This window comes from Microcaecilia unicolor, chromosome 3, assembly GCF_901765095.1.
Source record: "Microcaecilia unicolor chromosome 3, aMicUni1.1, whole genome shotgun sequence".
Taxonomy (NCBI): domain Eukaryota; kingdom Metazoa; phylum Chordata; class Amphibia; order Gymnophiona; family Siphonopidae; genus Microcaecilia; species Microcaecilia unicolor.
In genome coordinates, this window is record NC_044033.1 from 23,228,546 (window position 1) to 23,242,206 (window position 13,661).

Genomic DNA, 13,661 nt, shown 5'->3' on the forward strand with positions numbered 1-13,661 from the left:
TACACAGACCCTGCTTGAATACCTTCTGCACTTGTCTGAGTCTGGTCTCAAGACCAACTCTGTAAGAGTTCACCTTAGCGCAATCAGTGCATACCATTACCATGTGGAAAGTAAGCCGATCTCAGGACAGCCTTTAGTTGTTCGCTTCATGAGAGGTTTGCTTTTGTCAAAGCCCCCTGTCAAGCCTCCTACAGTGTCATGGGATCTCAATGTCGTTCTCACCCAGCTGATGAAACCTCCTTTTGAGCCACTGAATTCCTGCCATCTGAAGTACTTGACCTGGAAGGTCATTTTCTTGGTGGCAGTTACTTCAGCTCGTAGAGTCAGTGAGCTTCAGGCCCTGGTAGCCCAGGCCCCTTACACCAAATTTCATCATAACAGAGTAGTCCTCCGCACTCACCCTAAGTTCTTGCCAAAGGTCGTGTCGGAGTTCCATCTGAACCAGTCAATTGTCTTGCCAACATTCTTTCCCCGTCCTCATTCCTGCCCTGCTGAACGTCAGCTGCACACATTGGACTGCAAGAGAGCATTGGCCTTCTACCTGGAGCGGACACAGCCCCACAGACAGTCCGCCCAATTGTTTGTTTCTTTGATCCCAATAGGAGGGGAGTGGCTGTAGGGAAACGCACCATATCCAATTGGCTAGCAGATTGCATTTCCTTCACTTACGCCCAGGCGGGGCTGGCTCTTGAGGGTCATGTCACGGCTCATAATGTTAGAGCCATGGCAGCGTCGGTAGCCCACTTGAAGTCAGCCTCTATTGAAGAAATTTGCAAAGCTGCGACGTGGTCATCTGTCCACACATTCACATCTCATTACTGCCTGCAGCAGGATACCCGACGCGACAGTCGGTTCGGGCAGTCAGTTCTTCAGAACCTGTTTGGGCTTTAGGATCCAACTCCACCCCCCGAGGGCCCTGTTTGTTCTGTTCCAGGCTGCACTCTCAGTTAGTTGGTAAATTTTTTAGGTCAATCTCAGTTATGTCCTCGCCGTTGCGAGGCCCAATTGACCATGGTTGTTGTTTTGAGTGAGCCTGGGGGCTAGGGATACCCCATCAGTGAGAACAAGCAGCCTGCTTGTCCTCAGAGAAAGCGAATGCTACATACCTGTAGAAGGTATTCTCCGAGGTCAGCAGGCTGATTGTTCTCACAAACCCGCCCGCCTCCCCTTTGGAGTTGTGTCTTCCCTTGTATTGTCTTGCTACATACTGGACTGGCCGGCTCGAGCCGGTTTCGGGCGGGAAGACGGCCGCGCATGCGCGGTGCGCGCGGGCGCGCGAGGACTAGCAAAGGACTTTGCTAGTGAAGATTCCGATTGGAGGGGCTGCCGTGGACGTCACCCATCAGTGAGAACAATCAGCCTGCTGTCCTCGGAGAATACCTTCTACAGGTATGTAGCATTCGCTTTACACCCTATAACAAAACAAACATCTTAATGATTTTTTGAGAAAGTCCCCTTATTCCTCACCCCAACTAACCTCTCCAAACCCACCCCTCTCTTAGCACCCAAAACAACATGGATCCAGTCCTGTTTAAAATCAGCACAGAACTGGAACGTTGTCCAAATTAAAATATTTTGGCTTCACATGTAGCATTGGTTTTGTTTTTTGTTGCATTTTTTTCCAGGGGCCTTGAATTCATAGCACTGCGAACAGCTCTTTTGTATACATTTTTTGGGGGAAGTAGTCCTTGTACTAAGGTGCGCCGAAAAATGGGTTGCACTAGTGTAGGCGTCTTTTGGGCGCGCACAGATCCATTTTTCAATGCATCTGTAAAAAAAGATATTTTAAACATTTTTGCCGAAAATGGACGTGCGGCAAAATAAAAATTGGCACACGTCCATTTTGGGCCTGAAACCTTATCGCCAGCCATTGACTTAGCGGTAAGGTCTCACACGTTAACCGTGCTGTAATCTTCTACGTGCGTAGAATGACGATTACTGCCCGGTTTCTACCACGCGCCAGAAAATAAAAATTATTTTCCGGCGTGCGTAACAGACGTGCGTCAAAAATGAAATTACCGCAAGGGCCACGCGATAGCTGGGAGGTAATTCCGAATTGACACGCATTGGGCGCACGTAGGCGCCTACGCAGCTTAGTTAAAAGGTTCCCCCCTGAGCTTCCAAAGCTGCTGGCTCATCTCTGCCTGAGTAGAAAAATGCTTTTGACAATGGAATGCCAACAAATGTAATTAATTTGATTAATATGAACATGATCTTACCAAAGAGCAGGCAAAAGTAAAGGCTGATCAAAGACGAGTCACCACTGGAGATATGAATCCAACAGTCTTTATTATAATGAATAAGTAAAGGACCCGACACGGGCCGTGTTTCAACGCACGCAAGCGTCTACAACAGGGGTCAAACCGTAAACTCTACGGGTAAAAAATAAATAATAAGACAATCATAAATGAAAAAATGAACAAACATATATAGCATTGTACAAAACAAATTTAAAATCAAATATCAAACATATTATTCAAAAAGAAACATATAGATTGTAAAACATTAAATATTTATAATATACTAGAAAATGTTATTTAGTCAACACAAAACAAAAATGTTATAAATATAGAAAAATTCCAACACCAATCATCTCTCTCAAACTATATATAGGTGGAAAAATGTGGGATACAAATGTAACAAATAAATATTGGCTTCCATATCTTATTTTTTATCTTAATGTATTTATGTGATCAGTGGCTCTACTATATATTTATTCTTTGGGGCCCTTTTACTAATCCACAGTAAGCAGTAATACCTGTTTACCGCAGGTTAAAAACGTCCACCGCAGGGCACGCTGAGGTGTCCCGTGGGTAGTTTTGGCATATACATGCACTTCCCATGCGCTTAAACTTAATTTTGAGTTTTTAGCGCTGGGGGCATGTTTGGAGGCGGAATGTGTGTGTGTTCAGCAGTAATGGATTAGCACGTGAGCCATTAATTCCTGGAAAATAGGTGTAATCAAGGGCTCACATGCCAATGGAGAAATGACCTTGTGGCCATTATTGCCGGTATACAAAAATTGTCCATTTTACTCCAGTGTTAAAAGGAGGCCTCAGCTCAGGGGTGGCCCTGACCATTAGGCCAACTGAGGCGGGAGGCCCTCAGTCGACACTCTTCAGGGGTGGCATCTCTGGGGAGCAGCCAGCCCATTCGTGGCGATTACCTGTTTCCCGGTATCGAGTTTCATACACTGCCCTGCCGCTGGCACCCACCTCTTTCCTTTACTGCAGCTGCCTCTCAGATAGTAACATAGTAGATGACGGCAGAGAAAGACCTGTACGCTCCATCCAGTCTGCCCAACAAGATAAACTCATATGTGCTACTTTATGTGTATACCTGACCTTGATTTGTATCTGCCATTTTCAGGGCACAGACCGTAGAAGTCTGCCCAGCACTAGCCCCGCCTCCCAACCACCGGTGCAGCCACCCAATCTCCGGTAAGCTTCTGAGGATCCATTCCTTCTGAACAGAATTCCTTTATGTTTATCCCACGCATTTTTGAATTCTGTTACCGTTTTCATCTCCACCACCTCCCACGGGAGGGCATTCCAAGTATCTACCACTCACTCCATGAAAAAAATACTTCCTGGCATTTTCTTGATTCTGCCCCCCTTCAACCTCATTTTAATACCTTTCAAATATTTGAACGTCTGTATCATATCACCCCTGTTTCTCCTTTCCTCCAGGGGTATACATGTTCAGGTCAGCAAGTCTCTCTTCATATGTCTTGTAACGCAAATCCCATACCATTTTTGTAGCTTTTCTTTGCACCGCTTCAGTTTTTTTTACATCCTTATTTATTTATTTTATTTATTTATTGCATTTGTATCTCACATTTTCCCACCTATTTGCGGGTTCTTAGCAAGATACGGCCTCCAAAAGTGAACACAATGCTCCAGATAGGGCCTCACCAATGACTTGTACAGGGCAACACCTCCTTTCTTCTGCTGGTCACACCTCTCTATATACAGCCTAGCAACCTTCTGGCTATGACCACCGCCTTGTCACACTGTTTCGTCACCTTCAGATCCTCAGATACTATCACCCCAAGAGCCCTTTCCCCATCTGTACATATCAGACTCTCACCGCCTAACACATACATCTCCCGTGGATTTCTACTCCCTAAGTGCATCACTTTGCATTTCTTTGCATTGAATTTTAATTGCCAAACCTTAGACCATTCTTCTAGCTTCTGCAGATCCTTTTTCATCTTTTCCACTCCCTCTGGGGTGTCCACTCTGTTACAAATCTTGGTGGTATCCGCACAAAGGCAAACTTTACCTTCTAACCCTTCGGCAATGTCACTCACAAATATATTGAACAGAATTGGCCCCAGCACTGATCCCTGAGGCACTCCACTACTCACCTTTCCTTCATCCGAGTAAATTCCATTAACCACTACCCTCTGGCGTCTGTCCGTCAACCAGTTCCTAATCCAGTTCACCACGTCGGGTCCTGTCTTCCGCCTTTCAAGTTTATGCAAGAGCCTCCTATGGGGAACCGTGTCAAAAGCTTTGCTGAAATCTAAGTAGATTACGTCTATAGAATGTCCTTGATTCATTTCTCTGGTCACCCAGTCAAAGAATTCCATGAGATTTGTTTGGCACAATTTCCCTTTGGTAAAACCATGTTGTCTCGGATCTTGCAACTTATTGGCTTCCAGGAAATTCACTATCTTATCCTTAGCATCGCTTCCATTACTTTTCCAATAACCAAAGTGAGGCTTACTGGCCTGTAGTTTCCAGCTTTTTCCCTATCACCACTTTTGTGAAGAGGGACTACATCCGCTCTTCTCCAATCCCACGGAACCTTTCCTGTCTGCAAGGATTTATTAAACAAATCTTTAAGAGGACCTGCCAGAACCTCTCTGAGCTTCCTCAATATCCTGGCGTGTATCCCATCCGGTTCCATGGCTTTGTCCACCTTTAGATTTTCAAATTGTTCATAAAACGCTCTTCTGTGAACGGTGCTGTATCCACTCCATTCTCATATGTACTTTTGCCAGTCAATCGTGGTCCTTCTCCAGGATTTTCTGCAGTGAAAACAGAACAAAAGTATCTGTTTAGCAAATTTGCTTTTTCTTCATCATTCTTCATCAGATGTAACTTCCTGTTTCGTTAAGAGCCGCAGTAAAGGGAAGAGGTGGGTGCCGGCGGCAGGACAGCATATGGGAATTGCTGCCGGGTTTGGAACGTGATGAAACAGGTAAATGCTGCGAATGGGGGGGGGGGCAGCCTCTCGGCCTGGGGGGGCAGCACTTTACCCTATTATTAGAGATAATAACACGCATAAATTTGCATGCTATTATCTCTGATCGGAACATGCTATTATCACTGTTCGGAACATCTGGGCATAAGTTTGTACCTCAGGCAATGGAGGGTTAAGTTATTTGCCCAAGATCACAAGGAGCATCAGTGGGATTTGAACCGGTCACCTCTGGATTTCAAGACCGGTGCACTAACCACTAGGCCACTCCTCCATTCCAGTCCCTTTCAAAATTGCCTCCTTATTAGTGCAAAGCTGTTTGTTTTATCTTATGTGCAATCAGTATTTATCTAATTTTTATATTGCAGGTACTGGAACTTAATATTAGATGCAACAAAATGTGTGATAGGAAAAATATCTTCAGTATAACCATGGAAGATTACCATACAGTTAGGCTGCGAAATGTCCAGGTGCTAGCTGGCTGTTGGGCTTTGGGAAATTCGGCCAGAAACATAAGTACTGGCACTGCAGCATGAATGACTTTGGTCATAGGAAGGCAGGAAGCACTTCCCTGAAGCACTGCTGTCCGTTGAACCTCTCCTGGCCCATGAATTATCAGGCAGGACTGCTGGTGCTTGAGAGAAGATCTTCCTCTACCCTATTTATGCTGGAGTGCAGTAAGTAATGTGAGAGAGCAGTGGGGGATGGAGATTGAGGTCAAATGAGAGACAAGTACAGTGAGGGGGGGGGGTAGATCAAAGGGAAGAGAGGATGGGTGGAGCACCCTTCATGGTTATGGAGAGTTAACATGAGTGCTAGGCACTAAGGAGGAAGGAAGGGAGCCCAAGGAGTCCTGAGATAAGATAAGTTATTTAGGGAAAGGAAGGGAACTATGGAGGTGTTAGTGAGAGTGGAATGTGGACAAAGGAGGAGGAAACTAGGAGAGAAAGGAAACAGCAGCTATGAATCAGTTTTCTTTGACACACAAGTTTATTTGTGTCTGTGCTGGTGATGGCACAGCATTTCAGTGACACTGTGAAAGGATGATAGGTTTCTCATCTAGCCTATCCTTTCAGACTGTCACTGAAATGCTTTGATGTTTCACTTATATATGCCTTTACTTATCAAAATTTGCTTATTTCTGATCTGACGAAGAAGGGCAACCTTCGAAAGCTAATCAAAAAAATGTATTAAGTTAGTCCAATAAAAAAGGTATCATCTTATTTTCTTTTCTGTGTTTTATTTTATTCTATTTCTATTGAGTACCTTAAAAAAGGAAGAAATAAAAAGGCTAATTCAGTTGTACCTGAAATTTCATTTCAATATATAGCAGCACTTCTGTTGTGTTTTTGTTTTAAGGACTCGGGCACTCATTTGGCTGTGGTTGATGACTCCAATGAGCACATGCTGACTGTGTGGGAATGGCAGAAGAAATCCAGAATAGCTGAGATTAAGGTAAATATTTAAAATCAATAAGAGAACTTTAGACTGAATATCATATAGGGCCCTTTTTACTAAACCACGCTAGTGATTTCCCGTGCGGTAAATGCCCTGAAGCTTATAGGAACTGAATGGGCTTCGTCGCATTTGCCACACCAAGAATCACTACCGCTTCTTAAGAAAAGGAGCCCTTAATGCGTTACCTCACCTTAAGTAACTAACTTACACAGAGCTTAATGATATAATTATTTGCCATTAATAATTTACAAAAAGCAATCTATGAGCTAAACATTTTTCCCATAGAAAAATGGGAAACCCCGTCTTGTATGTCTGGCCTGGTATTCGTGGTAAAGACAGACTATTTGTAACATATGATGGGCTTAGAGAAATTTGAAGACACGTGCAAATAACATTAATAGAGAGAACATAAGCGTTGTCATACTAGGACGGAACAAAAGTCCATCAAGCCCAGTATCCTGATTCCAGCAGCGGCCAATCCAAGTCACAAGTAACTGACAAGATCCCAAAAATGTAAAACAACTCCAGCCAAACAGATGCTTCCAACAGCTGGTTTTACCCCACTTGAAGCTGGTGTTGAATGTTACAGCACCTGTGTGGCATAGTTGTTGGCATAGATTTAGGATTCTGTGCTACCCAGTTCATGGTTCAGGCTCCCATTCTGAACCTGGAAGTGTGGCTGAAGGAGCAGTCACCATCTGCGTGAGGGAGGAGGGGGAACAGAGGACGTACCTCCATGCAAAAGATAATATTGAGAGTGACTTTGGTACAGTAATTTCCCCTGCAGTGAAGGACTGTGTACGAAGAAAGTGAGGGAACATAATAATATGTTCTTAAAAGGATTCACTTTGCGGTGAGTCAGCTTAAGGAAATGCCAGTAGAAAGCATAAGAGATGTCAAAAATGAATGGAAGATATTAGATTCCTTTGCCCAGTTAATCTGTAAAATTCCAGGCACTTTTTGCAACTAAAGCTTTTAAATCTATTGGCATATCTGTCCTGGAGTTCCTCCCACCCCCTCAAAATCAAACTGAATTTCCAAGATATATTCAAAGCACATGCGTATCAAGGATTTGTATGCACTGACTCCCATCATTCCCCTAATTCTATAAAAGTCGCCAAATATTGTGCATGCAAATTTTTGTGCGCACGTCCAAATTGCATGTGCAATTTAATTGAATAACTAGTGGAACCATGCCTGTTTCCTCAACAATGAAACGGGCCCTAGGAAGGCTGTCATGTAACCTTTTTTTTTTCTCTCTCCCTGCCCTCCCCTCCATGTCCAGCGATCCTTCCCTCCCCTCCATGTCCAGCGATTCTCCTGTTCCCAGCCCTCCCATCCGTGTCCCGTGATTCTCTCCTCTACTGTCCTCCCATCCCATCCATGTTCATCAATTCTCCTCTGCCCTGCCCTCCCCTTCCCTTCCTCCCTCCCCTCGATGTCCTGCGATTCTCTCCACTACTGTTCTCCCATCCCATCCATTTCCCTTTGTCCTCCCCTCCCCTTCCTCCCTCTCCTCTACTGTCCTCCCATCCCATCCATTCTCCTGTGCCCTCCCCTCCCCTTCCCTTCCTCCCTCCCTCCCCTCGCGATTCTCTCCTCCCCTCGATTTGTACCTGAATGTTCTCTGGCTGGATTCCCTTCCCTCTCACTGTTCCGCCCTCTGACGTCATTACGTTTTGATGCAAGGGCGGGGCAATGAGTGGTTATGGATGTTACGAACCTAGGCATCCAGACGTAGAACGTTGGAGGTGCAAATTATTATATAAGATGAGCTAATTAACGTCAATTGGCTTTTTAACAAGCAATTATTGGCACTAATTAGATTTAATTAACATTTAGGTGTGGGATCTGCTCCTAAAATTTATACGCAATCTGAAAAAGGGGGCACGGAAATGGGAGGGTCATGGGCGTAATGAGGGTGTTCCTAAAATGAATGTGCCTTGTTATAGAATAGCGGGGATATGCTCCTAATTTAGGCATGTATATTTGCACCATGTTTCAGTTGATGCAAATGGCCATGCCTAAAGTTTGGCTGTATTCTATAAACTGCGCCTAACTTTAAGTTCGGCTTATACAATAGCGCTTTTTTTTTTTTTGTACCATGTGTAGAATAGACCCCATATGTACATCTAGCTCTTGCTTATTCTTTTTGGGTGTTCTAAAAACCCAGCTAGCTGGTGTTCCCAGCTCAGTTTTAGGAGTCACGGCTTTAAAATGTTGTGTGTTTTAGGGGCCCTTTTACTAAGCTGCGTGTCTATGTGCGCCTAGCGCACACCATAATGGAGTTACCGCATGGCTACCGTGCAGCCCTTGTGGTAATTTCATTTTTGGCGCCCATCTGCTCCGCGCGTCTGAGAAATATTTTTTATTTTCTGGCACACGTCAGCTACACGCGCCAACTGGCATTTGGTGTACGTAGGTCATTACCACCCGATTACTGCATGAGACTTTACCGCTAGTTCAATGGCTGGCGGTAAGGTCTCAGACCAAAAATGGATGCGCAGTAATTTTCATTTTGCCGCATGTCCATTTTCAGCAAAAATTTTAAAAATGCCTTTTTTTACAGGCAGCTGAAAAATGGATTGGCGTGTACCGAAAAGCCGCGCCTACACTACCGTAAGCTATTTTTCAGTGCACCCTAGTAAAAGGACTCCTTAGTTCCGTAGTTCTTCTGGAATATCTGTTGTCTAGGCTGCATTTCTCTTAGGTAATTTGCACACTGTGCAACATAGGGTTAGAGACACAGAGATTTCCTTTGTTGAATTAACAAAAAACAATAATTGGGTATAATTCTAAGATCTCATAGAAGAAACTTACAGAAGTTTAATTTCATCTTTCAACAGACTACAAATGAAGTTGTTCTTGCTGTTGAGTTTCATCCAACTGATGCAAACATGATAATAACTTGTGGCAAGTCACATATCTTCTTTTGGACCTGGAATGGCAACTCGCTTGCAAGAAAACAAGGGATTTTTGGGGTAAGTGTCTGTTTGTGTTGCAACAGTGTGAGATGATAAAATGAAGGTAAGGAGCCTCGTGCATGTGACGTATACTGATTTAATGGGGATTTGGGACCATAGTTGCGTGCATTTAATCACAATTATGTAAGGCTGTTACAGAACTTATGAGAATTCAGCTGTGCTGTCCATTTATTCCCCACTCTATTCTCTGTGAAGCCTTTGCTTCCTTATTTGTAAGAAGGGAAGTAGGATTGATTTAGAGGAAGATATTTTAGCAAGCCCACAATACAACAGCAATGCAAAAATATAGTCCTGCGATGCTTGAAACTTCAGCGCTTATTCTTCAGTGCCTGAATATGAGCCTCACAAATATTACTAGCACATGGAATTTTTGCAAGGCTCATATATAGGCACAGATATGTGCATTTATTTTCAGTTTTGCTCAGACACATGCATGTGTTTGTTCCTTCCCATCTGTCTTTGAAACTTGCAGAGATAGTAGTGTGATGGTGTAGAGATGTTTTGCTGCCTCAGGACCTGAAAAACTTTCCATTATTAAAGTACTATGAATTCTTCACTCTATCAGAAAATTCTTAAGGAAAACGTTGGTCATCTGTCTGTGAGCTGAAGCTGAAGCATAATTGGGTTGTGCAGTAAGACAGTGATCCAAAATGGAAAAGCAGGTTTGCATCTGAGTCACTGAGGAGAAAGAGAATTAAAGTTTTGGATTGGCCTAGTTAAAGTCTTGATTGAACCCAATAGAGATACTGTGGGAGGACATGAAATTAGCAATTCATGCGTTATGAATGTGTTGAAATTAAAGCTGTTCTGCAAAAAAAAAGAGTGGGCTAAGGGGTGCTTTTACTAAGGTGCATCGAAAAATGGCCAGTGCTGGTGTAGATGCTTGTATTGGAGGTGTGCAGGTCCATTTTTTAGCGCACCTGCAAAAAAGGCCCTTTTTTTTGGCCGACAATGAACGTGCAGTAAAATAAAAGTTGGCGCCTGTCCATTTTTGGCTTGAGACCTTACCCCCACCCATTGACCTACCGGTATGGTCTCACATGTTAACCGGGCGGTAATGGTCTACATGTGTACAATGCCGATTACTGCCCAGTTACCGCCGTGCGACGGAAAATTTCTGGTGCTCTTAGTGGACGCGCGTAAAAAATGAAATTACCGCCCGGTCCATGAGGTAGCCAGGCAGTAGTTCAAAATTGATGCACATAGGTACCTACACAGCTTAGTAAAAGGGTCCCTCAGTTTTCTCAACAGTGATCTGAAAAACTGATACCGAATTATAGGAAGTGTTTGGTTGCAATTACTGCTGCTAAAGATGGTACAACCGATTAAGTTTAGAGGGCAGTTACTTTTTCACATGGGTGATATGAGTGTGTGGATATCTTTGTTCTTTAACTAAAGTAATAATTTGAAAACCATGTTGTGTGTTTACTCAGGTTCTCTTTCTCTAATACATTTTGTTTAACCATTCAGTGTAACATATATGCAACAACAGGGGACATCAGGAGGGGGGCGGGGTTACAACTTTTTCACTTCAGTATAGATGAACCAACATTGCCTATACAATTCAACAAATTTGACATTTCAATTTACATTTATGCAAGTAGCATCCTTGATTAATTTACTGTTGTAGAATCCATAAACGTGGCTGGCAAATGCACAATGGCTTTTTGTCGGCAAATTAACATTGAACAGTGACAAATACTGAGGTATTAAGGATTGAACCTCTATGCCCTGTTGGTCTTTCTCTTCTTCTATCAGATGATACATACTACCTAGTGGTAGTAGCGGGAGACTACCACTAGGAGCACCATTTTGGAGACAGTGCCAGCAAGACAGAACAGCTAGGGTTTGGCTCATCCCCTACACTCCCCTTCGCGTCCTCCGTTGTGCCGATCACAATCTACTTACCCTTCCCTTACCCTTGCAGATTCATCTTACATGTGACACAGCTTTCAGTTATTTAGATCCCAAATTGTGAAACAGCCTCCCCCTCCATATCCATAATGTCCCTTCCCTCACCACTTTTAAACAAGCCTGAAAACCCACCTGTTCTCTACTGCCTTCCCATTTTCTTCCTGATTTCTTTAGCCTTTACTCTGCTGTCTCTGCTCTACTATAATAAATGGCTGTGGTTATTAATACATCCTTCCATCCCAAGGCAGCTTCTCATTTTCACGTTGTTCAACCATTGTTACTGCATTATTCAAAAAGTATGAATATAAGAAAGCCTATAGACAAAACAATTCATTGAACATCTATCCCCGGATTCTATATTTGGTGCCCAAGGTTGTGTGCCCAAGATACACATGCAACTTAATTGAGCAATGATTGCACGCTAACAACCAATTATTGCAGTTAATTGGCTGCAATTAGTATTTGTGCGCTCATCTCACTGCGCGCTATTCTATATGGCTTGGTGCCTAACTTTTATAGTGTGTATCTTAAACGGTGTCCTGGCCAGGGGTGTGTCAGGGGTCTTCCAAAAACATATACACAGATTTACAAAATACGGCCTGATCTCACCCAAGTTCGGTGCAGAATCAGTACTATGTACGTATGCATTCTTTATAGAATCATGCTTAGTGCCAATGTTTTTTGGGTGCCATATTTTGAGCGCCATTTACTGAATCCAGTCCCTAGTGTATTTTGTTGAGATACTTCAAGGTCACAAATCCTTGTCTTAGGATGGATTGACTACATATGCTCATTTCAGAGCACAGCAAGGATGAAGCAGCATCTAAGTTGTTGGTTGAAAGAAACCATCCTTGTGACTTGGTTCCTATAGGTCTTTCAGCCAGGGTACAGGTGATCTCTTGGGCAGGAGAGGTCCATTTCACCAGAGAAAATTTGCAGTACTACTTGGTGGCATTGCATTCCTTTTCTAAAGTAGAGGAGTGTGGTAGCCGTGTTAGTCCACTCTTAAGGTTATCAATAGAAAACAAACAAAATAAAACATGGAAAAGAAAATAAGATGATACCTTTTTTATTGGACATAACTTAATACATTTCTTGATTAGCTTTCGAAGGTTGCCCTTCTTCGTCAGATCGGAAATAAGCAAATGTGCTATATAAGTGAAAACGTTCAAGCATTACTATGACAGTCTGACAGGGTGGGAGGATGGGGGTGGGTAGGAGGTATGCATGGGGACATCAAAGCATATCATTGATATTCTAACAGATGGGTGTGGATAGGTGAGGGGTGGGGTGATCAACAGAGACATACAGCTTTATGGTTTATAATGGGCTAGGAACCCCAGATCCTTGTTAAGTCCTTTCTGTTGGGTGTTAAAATATTCAATCATTCTGACTTCAAAGGTCTTACATTCTTGTATGGTTTTAAAGTTACCTTTCAGTATTCTCACTGTGAAATCACTGGTACAGTGTCCTGGTTCTGTGAAGTGCTGTCCCACCGGGGTGGGGGCCCTACTGGCTGTATTGTTCATGTGATGTCTATGTAAATTGAATCTTGTCTTAAGCATCTGGCCTGTTTCTCCAATATAGCATCCTTCGTTACATTTTTTACACTGAATGATATATACCACATTGGAAGATGAGCAAGTGAAAGATCCCTTTATGTTGAATATCTTTCCTTTGTGGATGACTTTGGGGTCCTGTGAAATATTTTGGCATAGTTTGCAACTGGATAAATTACAGGGATGTGTGCCTTTCTGTTCCTTTTCAGTCTGTGATGGAAGTTTACTTCTGATTAGCTTGTGTTTAAGTTGGGTGGCTGTCGGAAGGCCAGTACTGGTGGGGATGGGAATATCTCTTTCAGTAATTCATCCTCCTGGAGTATAGGTTGTAGATTTCTTATGATTTTCCTCAGTTTTTCCAGCTCTGGATTGTATGTCACTACAAGGGGGATTTTGTCTGTGGATTTTTTTTCTCCTTGTATTGTAGCAGATTCTCCCTGGGTGTTTTGAGGGAGGAGGCAATATTCTTGGAGATTATTTTGGGGTTGTAGCCTTTCTGTTTGAAGGATGCAGTCAGGCTTTTAAGGTGTCTGTCTCT

At 43.2% G+C, this 13,661-nt stretch overlaps 1 protein-coding gene across 4 annotated transcripts in view; it reads left to right on the top strand.

The window, feature by feature from the left end:
* The window catches only part of EML4 (EMAP like 4), a 391,221-nt gene that overhangs the window by 323,383 nt on the left and 54,177 nt on the right, over nt 1–13,661 (top strand). For all 4 annotated transcript variants that reach the window (XM_030195783.1, XM_030195785.1, XM_030195787.1 and 1 more), the window contains 2 exons: nt 6,568–6,663; nt 9,513–9,647. In XM_030195783.1, coding sequence (XP_030051643.1) covers nt 6,568–6,663; nt 9,513–9,647 — 231 coding nt within the window. The remainder of the gene's footprint in view (nt 1–6,567; nt 6,664–9,512; nt 9,648–13,661) is intronic.